The sequence below is a fragment of the Cebidichthys violaceus genome, unplaced genomic scaffold (genome assembly GCF_023349555.1).
Source record: "Cebidichthys violaceus isolate CVI_PGR_0920_01 unplaced genomic scaffold, fCebVio1.0.p SCAF_17, whole genome shotgun sequence".
Classification (NCBI taxonomy): domain Eukaryota; kingdom Metazoa; phylum Chordata; class Actinopteri; order Perciformes; family Stichaeidae; genus Cebidichthys; species Cebidichthys violaceus.
This window is the reverse complement of record NW_027176340.1, coordinates 2060513-2082797: the sequence shown is the minus strand read 5'-3', so window position 1 is coordinate 2082797 and position 22285 is coordinate 2060513. Positions and strand designations below refer to the sequence as shown.

Here is a 22285-nt window from a genome sequence, read left to right as displayed (position 1 = left end):
TGGTCTCGTTATTCTTTTTTTTTTTTATTTGAACATCTATATACTTAATGTTTATTGCAGTGCAGCTCACCTGTCTTCACCATTGACTTTATATACGTTTGGTCTTCACCAAGAAACAAGGCATGTCTTCAAAAACAGAGTTGTATCTCTAGACCTACTGAGGCAAAATGTCTTTGGCCGATTCCAGTAGCTTGTTTTCCTCAGCCTGCGTTACATGAATGCATCAAAGGCAACGTTTATTATGATAGAAACATCAGTCAGAATCCTCTGTAAGTACAATTTCCAATTAACCATATATATGAATGTCACCCAATGTCTCATCAACTCATCCTGTCAACATAGTAAGTTATATGTCTTCTTATACAAATTGATTGACACTGAGCATAACTTAACTAGTACAATTAGAATACAACGAGTTTGGTTTCGACAGTTAATTCTTATGTTGCCTGTTTATTGTTATGTTCCTCATTGATACAATTGGCCATCTCTCAAAAATGTGGTACGACCACATTGTAGGAGTGGCAATTGTGAATCCTCTGTAAGGGTTTGCGTGAAAGAGTTAAAAGAAAATTCCTCTCATTGTTTGTGAACCCACAAGCAGAACATCAACAAAACATACCACAATACCACATTTTGAAAAGAGATCTGTAAATGTAGCATGTATCTTAGTAATACATTAAAGTCACCAATAGGCTACTTGAATTCAAAATCGGACATTCAGAATAACACATCAGGACTTCACGAGATTTAACACTTTAAGGACTGAAGCGTATCTGTTCAAATCATGTATGGAAACTATTATTATGGTGAAAGTGGCTAAAATGAGCCAGTGGGGATTAAAACAGGATTCATGTCAATGGATCCACGCAGCTGGTGTTGCAGTTAAACGTAGGTTAGAAGGCTGAAGTGGTTTTGTTCAGTAAAAAACGCAGAGGTTTAATGGCGAGTTGTAAAGTTAACTAACTGTGAACAGGAAGTCTGGTGCGCTCATTGCGCAATAAGCAACGTCGTAACTCACACGTTTAGTTTTTTATAAAATTGTGCCCTATGGTTTCTAAATTCTCAAGCAGTCACTGTTATGAGACCTGCATATTAAACTAATCCAACATTAAAGCGAGAAAAGATGTAATAACCACCACCATCTTGTAACACCATAATATAAAACACACTTATAAGAGTCCGTACACGCTTTTATTCTGAAGGTAAACAAACGGAAGTGGCAGTTAATTTGCCGCTACCTTCACACTTCTGTTTCTCGGTCTAAAATCGATAAGTGATTGGCTTTTCTTGATTATTAAAGATTTTGGTAGTCTAGTTACGGGCTCCCAGAAGGTAAGCACACAACTATCTCCAGGGGTTAAACTAAACATACGTCCCCATCATGTGTCGTAGCCTCACTTAACGCTAGCTTTGTAACGTTATAGACGTTGGTACAGTGATGCCTTTGTCTCGTTCGTCTCTAACTGGCGTTAGATGATGTTGACGGCTAGCCGTGAAGCGTAGCTAACCGTTAGCGCCTCTGTGGTCATCACCTGTCCGCACTTGAGTGACAGGTTGGTGGACAGCTGCCGGGGTTTGTGTGCTAGCTTACCGCTGGTGTGTGCACACCGGGACGGCAGTCTGTACGCAGCTATTTTACATTAGACAGAGCGGTAAACGTTGAAACCTCCAGACAGCCAGCATCATAGGTGTCCGTTGATAAGCGTCATTCTAGGTGATAGTAATGAGCTGGAGCGGGTGTCATCTTTTTTTTTGTTTATCATCGGACTATAAAAGCGCATTAAACCTTCACGGAGATCGGAGGGCCTGTTGAAAATCACCCTCGAATTGCTTATTTCTGTTGCCATCGTATTTATCCAAATGTGACCCTCGCGAGCAGTTGTGTCAAGTGTAAGATTCAATTAGGGGTCGAAGTTAATTAGGGGTGACATGACATCACTCAAACACACAGAATGTAAGCATTTATAAGGTATATTCTGTGACTTAAAAAAAAAAAAGAATATAAACTCTAACCCAGATATTCCTACATTTTCAATTTAAAGTTTATCACCATCTTGACAATTTGTTTAATGTTTGGTCAGAAGCACCCCTCAATGAAAAGCACGATACAAATATAGAAACAGTTTAGAATGTCCCCTTTTATGTCTCTATTGTATTGCTTTGCATTGTCATAGCTTCACTTTTTTTAAAATGGAATTGCAAATTATGAAAATAGATGATGGGTCCTATTTAGGGGGATTCAGTTTCAGGGTCCTGGTATGTATATATATATATATATATATATCTGCTGGTTTTCCGCTCACACAGCTGTGTTGTGGTGCTACACGTGAATAGAACGGTTGTCAAAAATGTGTAAAAATGAAACACCCGCTCAGCTCTTTAGCATTGGTAATCACAGCTTCTCATTCACAGCAGTGGTCTGTTGCATGTGATAGGAGAGGGGTGTGTCGCAAAGGCCATTTTAAATTTGATCTTTAATCTGTTTCAATACAGAAAACAATATCAGGATGAGCACAGTATATGTGTGGAAAGATAAATTAAGGTTACTTGTTGAAAATACACTATTTTTTCATAGAGCAACTATTCTGTTTCATGTGGCATGCATGGCAATGCTTTCAGCTGCCATAAAGCCCATTCTGTGTCCCTCCATTGAGACGATCCACTCAGTCTGCATAGCGTACACGTTGTTCTAGATGCTGTGATGTTCGCAGCTCTTGTCTCCATGCAGTGACACTTGTTTCTTTACCTCAGGGGTCGTCATGGCCTTGAAAAGGAGAAGGGCGACGTCCCCCTCTAGCAGTGTGAGTGGAGGAGATTTTGACGATAGCCAGACTTCACCGTTAGTGTCTTCAATTGGGAGAAAGAGGAGAAGGACCTCAAACATTCCAACTGTGGATCCTGTAATTTTTTTTTACAAATTTCAGTTTCAGTTTTCTCTTTGAACACACTTTCTTTATGACTACCACACTGATTGACCAGGTTGGCGTGTGTGTGGGGGGTGGAAAGGATGCAGGTATGTTTCAACGTTTCACCCTTTTGGCTTGCAGATCGCCGTGTGTCATGAACTGTATAACACAATCAGAGATTACAAGGACGATCAGGGCAGGATGCTGTGTGAGCTGTTCATCAGAGCGCCCAAACGAAGGTGAGGGACGGGATGAGTGGCGGTGATGACGCCCTGGAACGTCTTAGATATCAGTCGAGGTATTCAACGCAAACAGTAGATGCAGAAAAGTTACAAGAACCTCTTTGTCTTACAGGAATCAACCGGATTATTACCATGTGGTGTCTCAGCCTATTGACATGATGAAGATCCAGCAGAAATTAAAGATGGAGGAGTATGATGATGTTGAACAACTCACTAGTGACTTTCAACTGTTATTCAACAATGCAAAAACATATTACAAGGTTAAAAAAAAAAAAAAAAAAAAAATCCCACCAACATATTATAAGATCAAACATTTTTTACCACTCTGTCCGCAGAAAGTGAAATGATGATGTACCAACATGACTGTGCATTGCTTGTGTCTGTCTAGTCTGACAGTCCTGAGTACAGAGCAGCCTGTAAACTTTGGGATCTTTACCTGCGAACCAAAAATGAATTTGTTCAGCGAGGCGATTACGACGACGACGACGAAGAAGGCTACGACGCACACGACAACCCCGGAGGGTCCACTGAGGACGAGGTGACGCTCACTCGCACTATTTAATAACACAGATCTATTTATGACTCTTCATTCGATGCACACAAAATTCATCTGTAGGTTAGAATCAAAGGGCAAGAAGCTCTTGTACGAACAGATGTGTTCTTAAACGGCTAGAACTTTCCATAATCACCAAGAAGTTTTTCACTGATGGATTGTACATTTCATCACTTTGAAGCAATTTTGCGTTAGAAAATCGTATTTAAATTGCACTTCATAATTATGATGACATTATCCTGTTTGACTCTGCAAATCAAATTATAGTATAATTCAAAATGTGGCTGTTGGCGCCACTGTATAACACTACAATATCACCATATTGATGGTTACATCACATTACATTTATCCAAAGCGACATACAATTCAGTCTCTGTCTACACACCGTAGACGCAGCTACGGGAGACATTTTGGGGTTAAGTGTCTCGCTCAAGGACACGTTGACATGAGACTAGTAGCGCAGGTAGCCGGGGATCGAACCGCCGACCCTCTGATTGAAAGGCGGCCCTGCTCTCCACTTAGTCACGGTCACCCCGTGGTTACTTACTCTGTATACAATAAGGCCAGTGATAACTGTAACCAGGCACGTCGTGGCTAGTTTACTTAAACTGGGTGACTTAGTGCGTCAGGCCCATCTTTAAAAAGTTGCCGTCTTGGGGAACACCCTCCGTTGCAATGCCTGATAGCACAACAACATCTATAATTTATATTCTTTTCTCCATCTCTGTGATGGAGACTTCTCATTGACACGTAGCCTCATGTGCTATTATTGTTATTCTTATTATGGCGTTAGTTATGCTAATTCTCATGAACGCACACTTATTGACTCACTCAACGATTTACCTAAGGATGAAGTGGTCCGGTACACAAACGTTGAAGAATTTTGCTTTCATTTTGAATAATATTTCTGCACATCATGTAGAATTTCCCCCTTGTGTGTGTGTGTGTGTGTGTGTGTGTGTGTGTGTGTGTGTGTGTGTGTGTGTGTGTGTGTGTGTGTGTGTGTGTGTGTGTGTGTGACAGAGTGCACCCACCTGCTTGAAAGAAGTCCTGGAGCAGCTCCTTGATGCCGTGGTGTCTCACACTGAGCCCACCGGCCGTCTGGTCAGCGAGCTGTTTCAGAAGCTTCCATCCAAAATGGTAGAAGCGCCTTCAGCGTGACTTCAGACTTTATCAGTAAAATGAGTTATTTGGGCTTTGATGTGTAGTTTGCCCACTTTCTTTTAGCAATACCCGGATTATTATGCCATCATTAAGGAACCAATAGATCTGAAAATCGTTGCTCAAAAGATTCAGGTATGCTATTACACCTCCTGCAACAAATACATATTTATATATAAATATATATATATAAAAAAATATATATTTATGTCCAATCAATGTGTTTGTCTTTCAGTTGAGCCACTACAGGAGCGTCAGTGCCATGGCTAAAGATGTGGATTTGCTGGTCAAGAATGCCAAAACGTACAACGAGCCTGGATCTCAGGTGTTTAAGGTGAGCGCGTCGGTGACGACATGACGCACATTCAAATACCATCAGCAGTGTTTGACATGCAGACCAAACGACCCGCTCGTGTGTTACAGGACGCCAACACCATCAAAAAGATTTTTGCACAGAAGAAGTCAGAGATGGAACACGGAGAACCGATCAAGTCCAGCATTCGTATTAGGTGAATAGGAGGAAACAACACTGGAATCGAGTCGCGCTAGCTTTTGCTTCTAACTCTGTCCTTCCCTTGTTCTGTCTTTAATCTGTCAGGAATAGAAGGTCTGCCCAGGGGGACCGCCTCTCAGCCATCACCATGGCTCTTCAGTACGAAAGCGACGAGGAAGGCATCCTCTCGGGTACGTCTTCGCGTCATCGGCTTCGGTGCCTTGGACAATATGTTGTTGTAATTGATGGGTGTGTCACTATTCATTATCTTCTCCTGCGTCTGTCAGGTTCTGTCCACTATGACGAGGGTGAGTCTGAAGCAGAGAGCATGACCTCGAACATGGACATGAGTAATCCCATCTTCCAGCTGTTTGAGGCCGTGCGAGGTGCCAGGAACAGCCAGGGCCAGTTGATCTCTGAGCCTTTCCTGCAGCTGCCCTCCAGGAAGGACTACCCGGACTACTACCACCAGATCAGCCAGCCCCTCTGCCTGCTGCAGATCAAGTATGACAGCGCCAGTACCGATCTCATGTCTGTGCGTCTTTAATATTTCATATTCAACAACAGTGAAATATATCTTCATTTTTTTGATGTCACCACCTGAATTCAACACAGATTTGAAATGTTGTGACGATTTATTGTACGTTAAAGTGTTTTTTTATTTAGATCCCTTTTGAAAGTTAATTAAAAATATGGTAAAAAAAAATAGCCTCTTAGAAAGTAAAGCGTTCAGTATTGATTTGAGGGATTTATACCAATTTAAGGTTCATTTTTTCCAAGTAATTTTAAATTAATTTTTTTAAATTTAGTTTTATTGTCAGGTGTAATATTTTGGCATAGTTTGCATGTGTATGTAGATCTGTTTATAAATGTTAATTAGGCATTTTTCATCAGTGTCTTAATAGATGCTGTGAATTCAGTGTCAGATAACAAATCTCACAGAAACATGTAATATGTCCTACAACAAGTGGTTCCTAGTTATTGTCATGGAAACAGGTTAGTGGCAAAACTACAGACGTGTGTCCTTTTATACGACCTTTCCGAGCAGAAATGTCTCTGAATCAACAAACACCCGCCCAGCTTCTAATCCGTGTTTCATCATCGATTTGTTTTTATTTTGTTTCACCAACATTCTCTTCTGTTTTTATTTTCTACCCCTACGGCATCACACACTCCCACTATACAGTACAGTGTTTCTGTGCCCTCCTTTCCAAATGTGAGAGCCCGTAAATTCCCCACAGGAACAAGATGAAGAACAATGAGTACGAGAGCGTCGAGCACATCGACTCTGACCTGACGCGGATGTTTGAGAATGCCAAACGCTACAATGTTCCTCACTCCTCCATCTACAAGCGTGCGCTCAAACTCCAACACATTCAGCAGGTCAGTCCCAACTTACACCTTTTTTGCCAGCTTCGGGGTATTTTAAGAGGCTTTGTAGCGATTTTTAGACGCGTGTTACCCGTTACCTCTGTAGATGAAGAGAAAGGAGCTGCTGCAGAGAGATGACGACGATGGAGACAGCATGCTCTCCTCCGCCACGTCTGACACCAGCAGCACAAAAAGAAAAAGGTTTGCACTTTTACCTGCTCGATTCTCTGAAGCGTCTTGTTTAATCGTGCGTGAAAGTAGAGCGACGGTCGATCTGCATTTGGTTTCCAGTCACAAGAAGAATACAAAGAAAAACCGAATGAAAGCTCTCTTTGCTGCCGTGGCTGAGGCGCGGGAAGCCGGCACTGGTCGGAGACTGTGTGACCTCTTCATGGTCAAGCCCTCGAAGAAGGACTATCCAGACTACTACAAGGTCATCCTGGAGCCAATGGACCTCAGGACCGTTGAGCACAACATCCGCTCGGACAAGTACATGACCGAAGATGCCATGGTGGAGGAGATGAAGCTGATGTTCCGCAATGCTCGACACTACAATGAAGAAGGCTCCCAGGTGAGATCCGTTTGGTATTCCTAATTAACTGTGAGTCTAAAAAGGAACCGGGAGCTTCCCGTGACAAACGTCTTTGTTGTGTTCAAGGTCTACAACGATGCTGACATTCTGGAGAAGATCATGAAAGACAGACGCAAGGATCTTGGGCCAGCGACCGACGATGATGACATATTGTCCCCGAAGTTGAAAATAAGTACTTAACTTTGTCAGTGCCTCACTGCGGTGAATTAAAGCCAAATGTGTGCGAGTTGGTCATCATTAACACACATACACTGTATTTGATTGCAGGAAAGAACAGCATTACACTGAAGAAGTCCAAGTACTTAACGCCCTTACAGCAGAAGCTGAACGAGCTTTACGAGGCCGTCAAGAACTTCACCGATAAACGGGGCCGTCGCCTCAGCACCATCTTCCTGCGGCTGCCGTCTCGCGCCGAGCTTCCTGACTACTACATTGCCATCAAGAAGCCTGTGGACATGGAGAAGATCAAGAGCCACATGTTGGCTAACAAGTACCAGGACGTCGACGCACTGGTGGAGGACTTGGTGCTCATGTTCAACAACGCCTGTACTTACAACGAGCCCGAGTCTCTGATCTACCGCGACGCCCTCATGCTGCACAGGGTGCTGCTAGAGACGAGGCGCGACCTGGAGGGAGGGGACGATGCCCACGTACCCGACGTGCCCCGCCTCATCCAGGAGCTGATCCGCAGCCTCTTTGTCTCCGTGCTCGGCCACCAAGACGACGAGGGCCGCTGCTACAGTGATTCACTCGCTGAGATCCCCGCCCTAGATCCCTCAAATCCTGAGAAGCCACGACTCAACTTTGAGATCATCAGGACTAATGTAGATCGAGGGTGTTACAAGAGGCTGGATGTGTTTCAGGACCACATGTTTGAAGTGCTGGAAAAGGCCAGACGACTGAATAGGTGAGGCGCTGTTTGTGGACAAAATCAAATCAAATCGGTCGTCTAATCACCGTTTTTCGTTGATGTTGAAGGATTGTGTTGAAGAAAGCTTAAGTTGTGTTGCACCGTATGTCTCTTACAGGACCGATTCTGAGATCTTTGAAGATGCTGTGGAACTGCAGCAGTTCTTCATCCGAATCAGAGACGAGCTGTGTAAGAACGGAGAGATCTTGATGTCTCCTGCTCTCAGCTACACCTCCAAACATCTGCACAGTGATGTGGAAAAGGAGAAGAAAGGGAAGCTCCCCAAGGAGTTTGAGGAGGACAAGATCAAAAGGGAGGAGGAAAAAAGGGGTATTTTGATAAATATATATATATATAATAAAGGTCACCGTACATAGAAGTTCTGTCGCACATTGTCTCAGCACATACCGTGGCAGTGATTCACCGAGTCACTTGTGAATTCCCAGAAGCTGAGAAGAGAGAGGACTCTGTTGGAGGATCATGGCAGTCCAACCTCCAGCGCACATACAGTCAGGACTGCAGCTTCAAAGACAGCATGTACCACGTGGGAGACTACGTGTATGTGGAGCCTGCAGAGCCGAATCTCCAGCCTCATATCATCTACATCGAACGCCTTTGGCAAGACGATACTGGTCAGTCTCATTATTGCAATAATCAGACAATAAGTAGTATTTTTTTGTAAGAAAAGCATGTTATTTTCGTCTGATTTTTATTAGGTGCAGTTTCTTCACTTAGCAGTTCTAATTCGTTCCGTTTTTTTTTTCCTCCTACCTCCAATAACTGCAGGTGAGAAGTGGCTGTACGGCTGCTGGTTCTACAGGCCAAATGAAACATTTCATCTCGCCACAAGGAAGTTCTTGGAGAAGGAAGTTTTTAAAAGCGACTATTACAACAAAGCTCCCGTCAGCAAGATTCTGGGCAAATGCGTGGTCATGTTTGTGAAGGTAAACGCCGTGTTCCTCCTGCATGTTGGTTAGGCGTAGGTTTTGCTTTGAAGCATTGGCCGTTTTGAATGCATGACCCAAACATGCGTTGTTGTGTGGATTTCAAGGAGTACTTCAAACTTCATCCAGAAGGCTTCAGGGCTGAGGATGTCTACGTCTGTGAATCGCGCTACTCCGCCAAGTCCAAGTCTTTCAAGAAGATCAAGCTGTGGGCCATGCCCTTAAGCTCGGTTCGGTTTCTCCCCAGAGAGGTCCCCCTGCCCGTCGTCCGCGTAGCGTCAATGTTTGCCCCCAAACAAGAGGAGAAACCGCCAGAGATGGTGGATGAAATCAAAATGACGGATGCTATTGTAGACAAGGTAAATGCCAGTTGCTTTTTTTTCTCCCCCCCCCCCTTGAGAAATGACAGAATACACGTAAAACAACGCAGGGAACTATTTGTGTCTCCAGGAGAGGGAGGACGTTCCGATGGAAATGACCAATGGGGAGCCAGGGTGTCAGTACTACGAGCAGCTCTGCTACAACAACCTGTGGCTGAAAGTGGGAGACTGTGTTTACATAGGTTCACATGGACTCGTGCGCCACCGTGTGGGCAGGTAGAGAACATGCATCTCTTTTCAACTGACCGTGGGGAACTCTAAATACGGAACACGGGGAGCTTGGCGTAATGGCGAAGCGACGTGTTGGTGATTCCCAATGCATCTAATGCAGCTCTTTTTTTTTAATCTAAAACAGAATTGAGAAAATGTGGATGAGAGATGGAGCAGGCTACTTCTTTGGTCCGATCTTCATCCATCCAGAGGAAACGGAGCATGAGCCCACTAAGATGTTCTACAAGAAGGAAGTGTTCCTGAGCAACCTTGAGGAGACTTGCCCCATGACCTGCATCATAGGTATCCCTCCTTACTGTGCATGCTGAACACATGTATGAAGTTTCGTGCGTGCAGTTAATAGAAATCATTACACATTCACCGAGTCGGCCTTCTCGTTTCACAGGGAAGTGTGTGGTGTCGTCCTTCAAAGACTACCTGTCATGTCGGCCGACTGAAGTGTCCGAAGAGAACGTTCTACTCTGTGAGAGCCGCTATATCGAGAGCGAGAAGCAGATGAAGAAGTTTAAGGGTCTTAAGCGCTTTTCGCTCTCTGGGAAAGTGGTGGAGGAGGAAACTTACTATTTTAGGTAAAAAAGAAAAAAATGTTACATACTTTGAATTGCTGTTGTTTTTTTGTTTTTTTTAAAAGATCAGGGCCAATTTGAAAGGTGGATATATTGCACAGTTCATTTGTCTTATTGTCTTATCCAGGAAGCTCATAGTGCCCCAGAAGGAGCCATCCCCTCTGCTGGACAGGAAAATTGAGGTACTGGAAGCCAAGTTTGCTGATATGACAGATGAGGAGCTAGAGGATCTTGGGGATGATGATGGCGAGCTAGGGGACCGGTCTCACCCTCGGATGCAATCTTCCATGTCTAGTGACATGGATATCATGCCTTACACTCCCCCGCAGGTCAGGGGGGAAAAGTATTCACTCACAAATGTAACATTTTTCCTCTGCAAAGTAACAAGGAATTGTGTGGCTTTTAGCACTGTCGTGAACGCGCTCCTGTGTTTTGGTTGCAGTCCACGCAAAAATCCATTAAGGGCCTTTCAAAGAAGGAGGGCTCAAAGCGGAAGATCAACATGAGCGGCTACATCCTGTTCAGCAGCGAGATGCGAGCGGTCATCAAAGCCCAGCACCCGGACTTCTCCTTTGGGGAGCTGAGTCGCCTCGTTGGCACCGAGTGGAGAAACCTGGAGGGTACCAAGAAAGCAGAATATGAAGGTGAGCAGAACCTTTTTTTTTGGGGGGGGGGGGATTCTAGTCTTCACCCAGTCGTGAACCACGTGCAATGAAGACCCCTTGTGCTCGTCTTTTTTTCGTTTTTTGCAGAGCGAGCGGCTAAAGTGGCAGAGCAGCAGGAGCGCGACAGGGCCCAGCATCAGACGTCCCCTAGAACAGGTACCCCAGTAGGGGCACTGATGGGGGTGGTGCCTCCCCCAGTCCCCATGGGGATGCTAAATCCCAGCATGACGCCTGCGTCAGGTAACCCCTCATAGATGCAGATGGATCCCCAGTGTTCATTAGAAAGGCTGACTGGAAGAAGAAGAAGAAGCTGAACTGCTCGATGCATTCACATTTCAACTTTTTTCCTAATCTCACCCATGTCCGCATGTTTGTGATGTTGCAGTGTTGTGATTTAATTTTATGTTGCATCTGACATAATTTCACGTTACTGAATTGTTTTCATTGTGCGTTTTTTTTTTTTTTCCATCCATTCATATCCATCGTAATGATCTGCTGATTAAATAAAAACATCTATATTAACGTGTTTCTGCATGCCAAGTAGAGCAAGTAGCTGCCGCATGTTTGACCGATGCATGTCGCTGTCTTGTGTTGCTGCCGTCCCTTCCTAAGAAGGTATGGTGGGTGCGTATAGGTCAGCTACGATGCCCCCGTGGTGCCACGGTGAAGGCATGGTTAGTGTGACTGGCATGCCACCACATCTCATGGGGGGGGCGCCTGTCTTTCCTCAACACCTCCTGCCTGTTATGCCCGGGTTCCCTGGAATGCCGTACTTTGGTAAGAGTGCTGTCATAACCGCCCCCCCACATGCCACGCAGTTGCTTCCTGTCTGCCGGTCTTGACTTGCTGGAGGGGCTACCTGTACCAATAGGCTGAGGTCCTTCAGTTGAGGACTGGTCGGTTGAGAGCATCCTTAATTAACTGGGGCTCGGTTATTTATCCCCATCATTACCATTAGACTTGTAGGTAATTATGTCATGGCGAGAAAGTCGGTATCTCCAAAAAACATACCTGGTTTTTTTTTTCATTTAAAATGTTCATAATTGGCATTCCTACGTGTTCTAATATCGATTCAAATTACACGGGGTTGATTTCTGTAACAGACTTTGAATTCATTAATTGTAATATCGAGTGGTCTGCTGCACTTTTTTGACTGTTTCTTGACGTTGAATATCCACAGGTGTTAACGGCATGGGAGGTGGTCCGGGAGCAGGAAACATTCATGGATCCCAGGTAATATCTATGCGGCTCCATAATCATCGCAAATAGGATCAGAGCTCAGATACTTATTGCTGCCTTGATACAGATCTATGTGTTCAGAGAAGGATAATGAGACTCTTGGAAAACATGAAGAAATTCTTTAGGCTGTGTTCACGATATTCAGAAACATTCTCAGAGTGTTCTTTTTAGCCTTTCACAAAGTTGGAAGAACAGGTAGAATATTGATAAAACATCCAGTCCATCATATGTGACTCAGTCATATGATGCATCCGTTACGTCTTTAATGTAGCCTGGCTGTAGGATCAGTAGAACAGTTACTTTTTTTCCACTCTGCAGTTGTTTAGCTCTTGTAGACTGTAGCACAGTGTCCCTAAAAGATGCCTTAAAGAAAACGTGACGCAGATTACTTATTACTCATTTTGCTAAATATCTGACTAATAGATCAAAATAATTAAGCATTTTTGAAAATTCGTTTCACTTGGTGTTTTAAAAATCTGTTGAAAAGACTAAATTACCAACTTCCCTAAAACAGTGAAGCAAAATTAAGGTGAAGGGGCCCTTCAAGGGGTTCCAGACAGACAACCGTGTAGGGCCAGCACAATGCCACCAGAATACAGATGGATATGCTGCTAGATAGGTTGATGCGTGATCTTATGGTCTCCTTAATGGGGCATAAAACCTGCTTTTCCTTGAATGGTGAACTTGAAGCCAACATGTGCAACAACTATGTGACGCCTGTGAAGCTTTTTCCACACACACCAGTCGCAGATCAGGGCTTCGATTATCTCAAGATGTTGTTGATGAAATGCTGTATACATTTCAATCTACCTCAGAGAAATAATAGATTTCTTATATTTTCATTAGCTGGGCCAAGGACAGCAGGCTCCACCGCCGTACCCGGGCCAGATGGGACAACCTGCACACCAGCAGCCGTCCACCCCGATGTTTGTGTCCCCACCAGCCAAGTCTCAAAGGCTGCTCCACTCTGAGGCATACCTCAGATACATCGAGGGCTTAACTGCAGAGTCCTCTACCATTAGCAAGTGGGATCAAGCTCTCTCAGGTGGGGGTTTTTTTGTGGTTAAGTTTACATAAAATGATGATTACACTGGAGAACAAACAAAAATGAATCCTCAGACTCATATTTGGAATGTTTTATTTGTGCACTTTCAGTTCAAAAACAAGATGTGCGCCTCACAAAAGAGCAAGAGAGCAGACTACCATCGCACTGGCTGAAGAGCAAAGGCGCCCACAAGACGATGGCAGATGCACTCTGGCGCCTCCGCGACCTGATGCTGCGAGACACCCTCAACATTCGTCAGACGCACAACCTGTAACCGCTTGTATCCTGAGCCTCTGCTCCCACCGTTCCTGTGAGACAGGAAGAGGGGTCAAGCTCGCTAAAATTTGTGTTGTTGTTTAAAAAAAAAAAAAAAAAATGTGTTTGTAGTTATAAAAGCTGCTTTCTGTGTTGAAGCTGTTTTTTGTTTTACATTTCAGATATATATTGTTCTAAGTGCATTATTGTCAATGGCTGTCGTGTGGTGATGAATGCCTTCATGCTTTCACAATTAAAATGTGACGAGCTCAATTTGGCTGTATTCATTTATACTGTATATTGCTGATAGAGGTGCATCACTTGAAGAATAGTACAATACCTGCCTCTTGTAAAGAATGTTCAAATGCCTCAGATTTAATTTAGGCATCTGCTAAAAGTGAAAGTAGAAAAGAAATTCCAAGTTAACTATATAGCTGTCATTTAGTGGAGAGGAAGACTGAAGGTAAAGTTGCTGCACTTGGTAGAGACCAAGCAAGGGGCGTGTCTTACCACTTTCTTCTGTCATCTGCGCCTGCGCATTATAGTGACCGCGCAGTTCCTTTTCCTCCAGACGTTTGAAAGCTAGGCACGACGAGCACGTCTGTGTGGTTAGTAGTGCCTCCCCATCCCGGCTGAAATATACTGTAACGGTAAGCCGCCCCAATGCTTTAACAGCTAATACATCCATTAATACGGGATTCAAACTTGACAATTGGGTCACTGTCCCAACAGCTTGCGAGTCGGTGCGTAATGTTTGGATATTAGCTAACTTTATGGTTAGCACATAACACATTAGCTAGCGCTAGCATTAGCTTGGAGTAGACCCGCTGCTGGGTCAGTCTATTCACTGGAAAGTGGATATTGCTTTCCATGCTGCTTTAGATAATATTAAATGTTATGTTGTGGTATAAGACAGTGCATTAAGAGATGACGTATGTTAAATATAACTATATACGATCAGGTTCTTGCGATATAACGACCGCCATGTGCTAATATTTAAACTTTGAGAAGACGAGAACGCCTGTAAACTGCTAGCTTGGACGTTCGACTGCTTTAAACCGATCCGGAGTCAGCGGGGCCAACTGACCCAATGCCAGATTGAGGCTAAGTAGCCTTGCTACGTTAGCTGCTAGCAAGCTAACGTCAACTGCAGAATGAATGCATGTAGCTAACTGTTGTAGGCGCCTGACTGAACTATGACTGGAACTAGCTGACAGTCGGTAAGCTTATCAGGAATTGCATTGATTTATTGGATCAGTGAAACTCACGTTTTAATTAATCACAACATGGATCATTTCAACGGTTACATTTGGCACACATTTCTCAACTTTTAATCACGTTAGCACGAATTTACAGGAACAAATACACACGGTTTAGTCACCTTCCGTTACGTTTGTGTACAGGATTACTTAGCATGAAGTAATCCACGTGTTGTAAGGTAATTAGCCTTGTAACCATGTTGCTGCCAGACATTGGTTTATGTCTTTCACTCATCCACTCGTTGGTTTTATCGCCTTTAGTCACAAGCATGGAACTGAATGATGCTAACCTCCAAAGCCTCACCGAGTTCCTCAGGAAAACACTGGACCCGGACCCTACAGTCAGACGTCCAGGTACACGCGCCTCAATGCCACAGCATGAGCTTGCATATCATAACTGTGCAATCTCTGCTCTTCAAACACTTGATTTCTATTTGTATTGTTTTTCTTTCTTAGCTGAAAAGTTCCTTGAGTCTGTGGAGGGAAGCCAGAACTACCCCTTATTACTACTCACCATGCTGGAGAAGTCCCAAGACACGGTGATTCGGGTCTGTGCCGCTGTTACCTTCAAGAACTACATCAAAAGAAACTGGCGCATTGTGAGTCTCTCTGAATAACATCCAGTGTACGTGTTGTTGACTCTCATGTCTTGTATTTAGAAACAGTGTTGGACTGATTGGGGCTAGATGGAACAATCTGTGTATATATAGTAGTTTTGTACAAAGTCCAGATGGAACTAGTAGTATTGTTGTTGTTGTTGTTGTTGATTTTTCTACTTTTGTGATATATTTTCCCAAAGGTTGAAGATGAACCAAACAAAGTCTCTGATCCAGACCGAACGGCAATTAAAGCAAATATAGTCAATTTGATGCTAAGCAGCCCAGAACAGATCCAGAAACAGGTACATCCTCAGACGTTGCATTCACCTCTTTAAAGGATCGGATTCAAAGGTGTAAAGGAAAGATGCTCAACCCTGTTGATCCTTTGCATTTCCACAGTTGAGTGATGCCATCAGTATCATAGGAAGGGAAGATTTCCCTCAGAAATGGCCCGACTTGCTAACCGAGATGGTGACCCGCTTCAGAAGTGGAGACTTCCACATCATCAACGGAGTGCTTCGTACCGCTCATTCCCTCTTCAAGAGGTAGAGATGACTTCTTAAGGGTTTCAAATGTTTTAATGATTACGTTCAAACTGAATTCATAAAAAAACAAATGTTTGTCCCCTACCCTCAAGGTACCGCCACGAGTTCAAGTCAAATGAGCTTTGGACGGAGATCAAACTAGTGCTGGACACGTTCGCCCTGCCTCTGACGGAGCTGTTCAAGGTTGTGATGACTTACGGTTCAGTTACCACAACGCATACGAGCAGGGCGGCCGCCTCTTAGTCAAATAATTGGTGTTTGCTGCGTTATTCTCCAAAAAACGGCAGAGAGAGTACAAACAAAATGACTTGTGAAGAATCAGAAAGACGACGTGTGTAACCCATACATATACCGTCTGTGTAACTGGTAAAAAAGCCACGAACCAACCTCCGTAATGCCGAGGAGGGATTGTAACTATCTGTAAACTCGTATTCATGGACAGATTTAGTGCCTTTTTACGAGTCCTGTAAACAAACAAGTTGAGTATTACACGCATTATGAAGAAACAAAGGTTGAATATCCGGTAAAACAATTTGATTTTGCTGCAAAAATATTTACTCGGATGCAGGTTTTTAAGAATTCTTTCTAAAGCATCTCAAAACGAATTGGCCCTTTTTGTATAATCACTCCGAATGTGAATCGTGTTTTCATCAGTGAACTGCTTGTGACAGTTTAAGTCCAAGTTACAAAAACTCAGAGGTACACGACTGCTGGTGGTGATGAGCTTTAGGCGACAAATAATTGCCTGGGTCGAGGACAGCCCTACTTATGAGTTGTATAACATCTGATATGGTTGACACGGATATGATGACGTTTCCAATATGAAGTTGTATTTGTAGTTGATGTTCTCTCTTCTTTGCTGTAGGCCACTATCGAGCTGTGTCAGACTCACGCTACAGACGTCAACGCCTTGAAGGTCCTCTTCTCTTCCCTCACACTTATCTCCAAGCTGTTCTACAGTCTCAACTTCCAGGTCAGTTCAATGTTGTATCTAAAGTAACCCCCCCCCCCCCCCCCAGATGTCAGAGATGTCTTAAACTGTCCTCTGTACTGTTACACAGGACCTTCCAGAGTTTTTTGAAGACAACATGGAAACCTGGATGACCAATTTCCACGGCCTACTGACTTTGGATAATAAACTTTTACAAACGGCTGTGAGTTATTTCTCCCTTTTTTTTCTTGTCATTCATGCGGTTCATTTTCAGCTGTGGTACTATACTTTGAGCTGCTCTGTGCTACATGTTTGAGTCTCTTGTGACTGACCTCTCCTTAGGATGAGGAGGAAGCCGGCCTCCTGGAGCTGCTGAAGTCTCAGATCTGTGACAACGCGGCTCTCTACGCTCAGAAGTACGACGAAGAATTCCAGCCGTATCTGCCGCGCTTCGTCACCGCGATATGGAACCTTCTAGTTTCTACTGGCCAGGAAGTCAAATACGACCTGGTGAGAGTACCGAGCCCTGACTGTGCTTCTGTGTTCTGTTCTTTTTGAAGTTCACTCTTCCTGTACTAACTGTGCACACTTTTGTTGCAGCTCGTAAGCAATGCCATCCAGTTCTTGGCATCAGTCTGCGAAAGGCCACACTACAAGCATCTATTTGAGGACCAGAATACACTCACTAGCATCTGTGAGAAGGTCATTGTGCCCAACATGGAGTTCAGAAGTAAGTCAGTGCTTTGTTCTCATCGTCACATTGCACCTGGAGATGTCGTATGAGGTCGGCCGATTCAGGGCTCAAACCTTCACTTGTGTGATACCGAACCAGATCGCTTGTTATGCCTAATTAGGTGCTGATGAGGAGGCCTTTGAAGACAACTCTGAGGAATACATCCGGAGGGACCTTGAAGGATCTGGTAAAGATTTCCATTATTGCTTCTCACCTCCCTTAATGTAAATGATTTACATAAATACACAAAAGAATATGTAGTTCCTCCTCTCATTTTCCGTTTGATCAGCCCGGCTCTGTAGTTACATAATCAATTGGTTGCACCTAAAACATTAAGTTTCAACGGAAGGTTTTCACATAAAATAAATGGACAGGTAACAAAAGTAACATAACCGTGTCCCCATTGGTTACATTGTTCCTCAGACATTGACACGCGTCGTCGGGCGGCCTGTGACTTGGTGAGGGGCCTCTGTAAGTTCTTCGAGGGCCCCGTCACGGCAATCTTCTCCGGCTATGTGAACTCGATGCTGGGAGAGTACGCCAAGAACCCCGGGGAGAACTGGAAGCACAAAGATGCCGCCATCTATCTGGTCACATCGCTGGCGTCTAAAGCGCAGACGCAGAAGGTACTGCTGACTTTAAAGCTCACAATCACCGCTCTGACATATTTTAGAATAACTGGCTCAGTACTTACACTGTTGTCTGTCCTCATCAGCATGGAATAACACAAGCCAATGAGTTGGTGAATCTGAACGAGTTCTTTGTGAACCACATTCTCTCAGACTTGAAATCCCCCAACGGTAAGAACACCACGTCTCAATATGATGCAGAGCTACAGCAGCTGGCTCGCTGAGCTGTGGCGACATTTGAACGTACGATTTCTTAGTCATGTATTAACATCACGTACTTGTTGTCATGGTAGTTAACGAGTTCCCAGTGCTCAAGGCAGACGCCATCAAGTATGTCATGATCTTCAGAAGCCAGGTATGATCTGTTACTTCCTCTGCAATTTCAAAAATTGCAAAATGCATACATCGAGGGAGCTTCTTCATCCTTTTTTCTTTTTTTTCCTTCAGCTTCCTAAGGAGCAGCTGCTGCAGGCCGTGCCTCTGCTGATAAGTCACCTGCAGGCAGAGAGCACGGTGGAGCACACGTACTCCGCTCACGCTTTGGAGAGGCTGTTCACCATGAGAGGCCCCAACAACACCACACTGTAAATATGGAGCGACGTAGGAGAAAACATGTGAACCAAAAACAAGTTGTGAATATTTGCTCACGGGCGTTTCTTCCAAAATGCAGGGGGAAAAAATGGTCAGTAATTAGTACTGGTGCATTATTGGAACATCAAAATATGAATATTTCAGATTAATTTCATGTTAGTTTACATAGATTTGGACTTTAAATTGACCGATATGAGCACCTTTTTATCACGAGCAGTGCATCTAAACCCACATTAGGTGAAAGTGAGCGTTCTCTCTACTTGTATTTAATAGGATGTGTGAAGTAATCACCAATTTCTAACATTCCTAACATTGTGAATTTGTCTAGCTTTACTCCAGAGATCACTACAGCATTGCCGCAATAAGCACAGCAAGTCTTTGTCCGTCTGTACAGCTACTAAACCCGTTAGCCAATCAGCCTCTCTGGGTGTTTTTCAGCATCACTCCAGCAGAGATGGCACCGTTTACTGAGCAGCTGCTCAACAACTTGTTCAAAGCTCTGGCGCTTCCTGGTTCTGCTGAAAATGAATACATCATGAAAGGTAAACCGGACCCTCCTCTTGTCACCTGACTGCTCCTCAGTGGTCGTTTGAAGTAGCCTCATCGTGTCTTTCTTTAATTCAATCTTTTACAGCCATCATGCGCAGCTTCTCCCTGCTGCAGGAGTCCATTGTCCCCTACGTTCCCACTCTGATCGGTCAGCTCACTCACAAGCTCCTGTTAGTCAGCAAGGTAATGCACTCTTTACTACTCATGGATACGCACGGATTCACCAAGATCCCGGTTTGTTCGGGGGGGGGGGGGGGTACACGCATCGACTCAAATCTCGGCGCTGCCATTTTCAGAATCCCAGCAAGCCGCACTTTAACCACTACTTGTTCGAGTCCCTGTGCCTGTGCGTCCGGATCACCTGCAAGGCCAACCCCGCCACGGTCAGCAGCTTCGAGGAAGCGCTCTTCCCCGTCTTCACCGAGATCCTCCAGAACGACGTCCAGGGTGCGTCACGTTTGCCTTTTCGAAAAAAAAAACACACCCCGGACGGTGGCCGAGCAACTCTCGCTCATCCTCCTTTTCTGTCTTCTGTTTGGCAGAGTTTCTTCCATACGTGTTCCAGGTGATGTCTCTCCTCCTGGAGATCCACTCCAACTCTATCCCCTCGTCCTACATGGCTCTGTTCCCTCACCTGCTGCAGCCTGCGCTATGGGAGAGGACCGGAAACATCCCCCCTCTGGTGCGCCTGCTTCAGGCTTACCTGGAGAAGGGAGGCGCCTCTATTGCCGGCTCTGCTGCGGATAAAATAGTAAGCGACGGCGGACGGTGTTGTGTCCAACAGTCGATAACGGCGATCGTTTGGTCTTGAATCTCATCGCGCTCATCTGTCCCTTTTCAGCCTGGCTTGCTTGGAGTTTTCCAAAAGCTCATCGCCTCCAAAGCCAACGACCACCAAGGTTTTTACCTTCTCAACAGCATCATAGAGCACATGCCCCCGTGAGTGGATTATAGTTCTCAGTGGATCGTCTCTAAAATATCGCACCTGGTGAAATGTTATCTTGGTTAAAGTCGTGACATGTTTTGTTAACTTGAGCTGCTGCTGTTTTTTTCCCCTTTAGAGAATCTATCATTCAGTACAGGAAACAGATCTTCATTCTGCTGTTCCAGAGGCTCCAAAGCTCCAAAACCACCAAGTTCATCAAGAGTTAGTACAATCATCTTCATGTCCTGTTCCGAGCTATTGGCCTTTTTTAAACTGGTGATATCAGCCGTTCTGGTGAGAATGAGCAGCAGTCCTCGTGTTCACTGTCTCTTATGACGCCGGTGTTCTGTCTCTCTCGCAGGTTTCTTGGTGTTTATCAACTTGTATGGCGTCAAATACGGAGCCATTGCACTTCAGGAGATTTTTGACAGCATCCAGCCAAAGTAAGTGTATTTGTTTTACACGTTTCTGACTTCAGTTATCGAGTGGGTTCGTCATTTATGTGCATATTTATTATGAGTAATGTGGTGATGCTTGGTTGTCTGTCTGAGTAAACATGTCCTGAACGCTGTTACGGTCTCTAGTGTATCTTATGTTCAGTTTTAATTGCCCCTTTTTTTTTTGTGTGTGTGTGTGTGTGTGTGTGTGTGTTGCAGAATGTTCGGCATGGTGTTAGAGAAAATAATTATTCCGGAGGTACAGAAGGTGTCTGGACCGGTTGAGAAGAAGATCTGCGCCGTTGGCATCACAAAGGTCCTGACTGAATGTCCTGCAATGATGGACACGGAGTACACTAAACTCTGGTGAGGAGTCGGCCTGGAGGAAACCCAACCGTTGCATTCCTTTCACTCATGACGTGACTTGAAACCCCTCACAGGATGTGTTCTCCGTGTTAAACTTTGAAGCAATGATGTTGGGTTTTATCCGTTCAGGACCCCTCTGCTCCAGGCGCTCATCGGTCTGTTCGAGCTGCCGGAAGACGACAGCATCCCGGACGACGAGCACTTCATCGACATCGAAGACACGCCGGGCTATCAGACGGCGTTCTCGCAGCTCGCCTTCGCCGGGAAGAAGGAGCACGACCCGATAGGAGAGTCCGTCGGCAATCCCAAGATCCTGCTGGCTCAGTCGCTCTACAAGCTCTCTACTGCCTGTCCGGGGAGGGTACGTTACACACGAGGGGGGTGTTGAGCACATGTTGCCCCAAAAAAAAACCCACGTTTCGATTGTTGCGTAACTGCTGCTGTCCGGTGTGTTTCTTTTTTTTTTTTTGGTGCAGGTTCCCTCGATGCTGAGCACCAGTCTGAACGCAGAGGCCCTCCAGTATCTGCAGGGCTACTTGCAGGCGGCCACGGTGCAGTTGGTTTGAAGCGGACGCGATGCCGTTCGCCTGATAATAAGGAGCCCACAATGCACTGCAGGAGACCTCGGGTCACGTGGCGGACCTGCTTCGGCTGAATTTGAATCTTAAAACGATTTTGGTTTGACTTTACGATGGATTTTTAAGGGTTTTTAAAGATGTGACCTTAAAGGATTTGGATCTGGAGTTCCGATACATTTGTCAAGTTTATTTCATAAATAGCAGCAGAGGTATATTTCAACAGTGTCGTGGAACAGCTGAACATCACAATCGTATGGAGAGCGCTTCTTTTTGTATGTTTTTGAATTTCCTTGTTATGGTTCTGGAGACTACAGTCTGTGGCTCAGACGTAACGGATCACATTTGTTCTGTTGCATGTTTATCGTCTAGTCTTTTTGTTTCTGCACCGTTTTGTTCTTGTGAATAAAAAGAGGCACTTGTATAGATCTGTTTTCATCACAGCCTCTTTTATATGAGAAGAGTTTACCTCGGTGTGTGTGTGAGTCTTACTGGCTCTTTGGCCTCCGGTTCAGAAGTAATTCAAGAACTTTATTGACGAACAAGAAGGAGGAATTTACTTCTCATGTAGCAGAAAGCCTGGCTGCCCTTCA

At 44.6% G+C, this 22285-nt stretch overlaps 2 protein-coding genes across 4 annotated transcripts; both read left to right on the top strand.

Moving 5' to 3' along the window:
* The first annotated feature begins 1245 nt into the window (after positions 1-1245).
* Positions 1246-13826, top strand: LOC137873648 (protein polybromo-1-like). 3 transcript variants are annotated; one of them, XM_068711948.1, is made up of 30 exons: positions 1246-1332; positions 2752-2900; positions 3048-3145; positions 3261-3408; positions 3537-3686; positions 4725-4841; positions 4929-4997; positions 5098-5196; positions 5286-5371; positions 5461-5546; positions 5643-5859; positions 6597-6738; positions 6833-6927; positions 7018-7297; positions 7385-7490; positions 7586-8225; positions 8347-8558; positions 8675-8860; positions 9015-9172; positions 9280-9531; positions 9623-9768; positions 9908-10065; positions 10169-10352; positions 10477-10678; positions 10792-10993; positions 11102-11254; positions 11630-11791; positions 12195-12247; positions 13100-13298; positions 13409-13826. In XM_068711948.1, the coding sequence occupies exons 2-30, from the start codon at positions 2760-2762 to the stop codon at positions 13570-13572; spliced, it is 4905 nt and encodes a 1634-aa protein (XP_068568049.1). In that variant the 5' UTR covers positions 1246-1332; positions 2752-2759; the 3' UTR covers positions 13573-13826. The 3 variants fall into 3 exon arrangements, with proteins under 3 accessions (XP_068568049.1, XP_068568048.1, XP_068568050.1); XM_068711947.1 differs by having other exon boundaries at positions 11627-11791; XM_068711949.1 differs by lacking the exons at positions 6833-6927; positions 7018-7297; positions 7385-7490; ... (13 more) ...; positions 13100-13298; positions 13409-13826 and having other exon boundaries at positions 6542-6666.
* Positions 13827-14119: 293 nt separating this feature from the next.
* On the top strand, positions 14120-22120 carry cse1l (CSE1 chromosome segregation 1-like (yeast)). The gene is made up of 25 exons (XM_068711946.1): positions 14120-14203; positions 15074-15166; positions 15269-15411; positions 15612-15713; positions 15811-15956; positions 16049-16139; positions 16822-16929; positions 17018-17110; positions 17230-17397; positions 17488-17617; positions 17742-17807; positions 18044-18246; positions 18336-18420; positions 18543-18604; positions 18697-18833; positions 19279-19382; positions 19475-19572; positions 19686-19836; positions 19932-20140; positions 20231-20328; positions 20451-20536; positions 20676-20757; positions 20971-21117; positions 21247-21478; positions 21594-22120. The coding sequence occupies exons 2-25, from the start codon at positions 15082-15084 to the stop codon at positions 21681-21683; spliced, it is 2916 nt and encodes a 971-aa protein (XP_068568047.1). The 5' UTR covers positions 14120-14203; positions 15074-15081; the 3' UTR covers positions 21684-22120.
* The last annotated feature ends 165 nt before the right edge of the window (positions 22121-22285 follow it).

Excerpts from the sequence above, each read along its gene's own strand:
- cse1l (XM_068711946.1), top strand. The coding sequence starts at position 15,082 with ATGGAACTGAATGATGCTAACCTCCAAAGCCTCACCGAGTTCCTCAGG. Across the intron at positions 19,383-19,474 it reads AAATGAATACATCATGAAAG|CCATCATGCGCAGCTTCTCC; the intron begins GTAAACCGGACC and ends AATCTTTTACAG. Across the intron at positions 21,479-21,593 it reads CTACTGCCTGTCCGGGGAGG|GTTCCCTCGATGCTGAGCAC; the intron begins GTACGTTACACA and ends TTTTTGGTGCAG.
- LOC137873648 (XM_068711947.1), top strand. The coding sequence starts at position 2,760 with ATGGCCTTGAAAAGGAGAAGGGCGACGTCCCCCTCTAGCAGTGTGAGT. Across the intron at positions 3,409-3,536 it reads ATGCAAAAACATATTACAAG|TCTGACAGTCCTGAGTACAG; the intron begins GTTAAAAAAAAA and ends GTGTCTGTCTAG. Across the intron at positions 4,842-4,928 it reads AGAAGCTTCCATCCAAAATG|CAATACCCGGATTATTATGC; the intron begins GTAGAAGCGCCT and ends ACTTTCTTTTAG.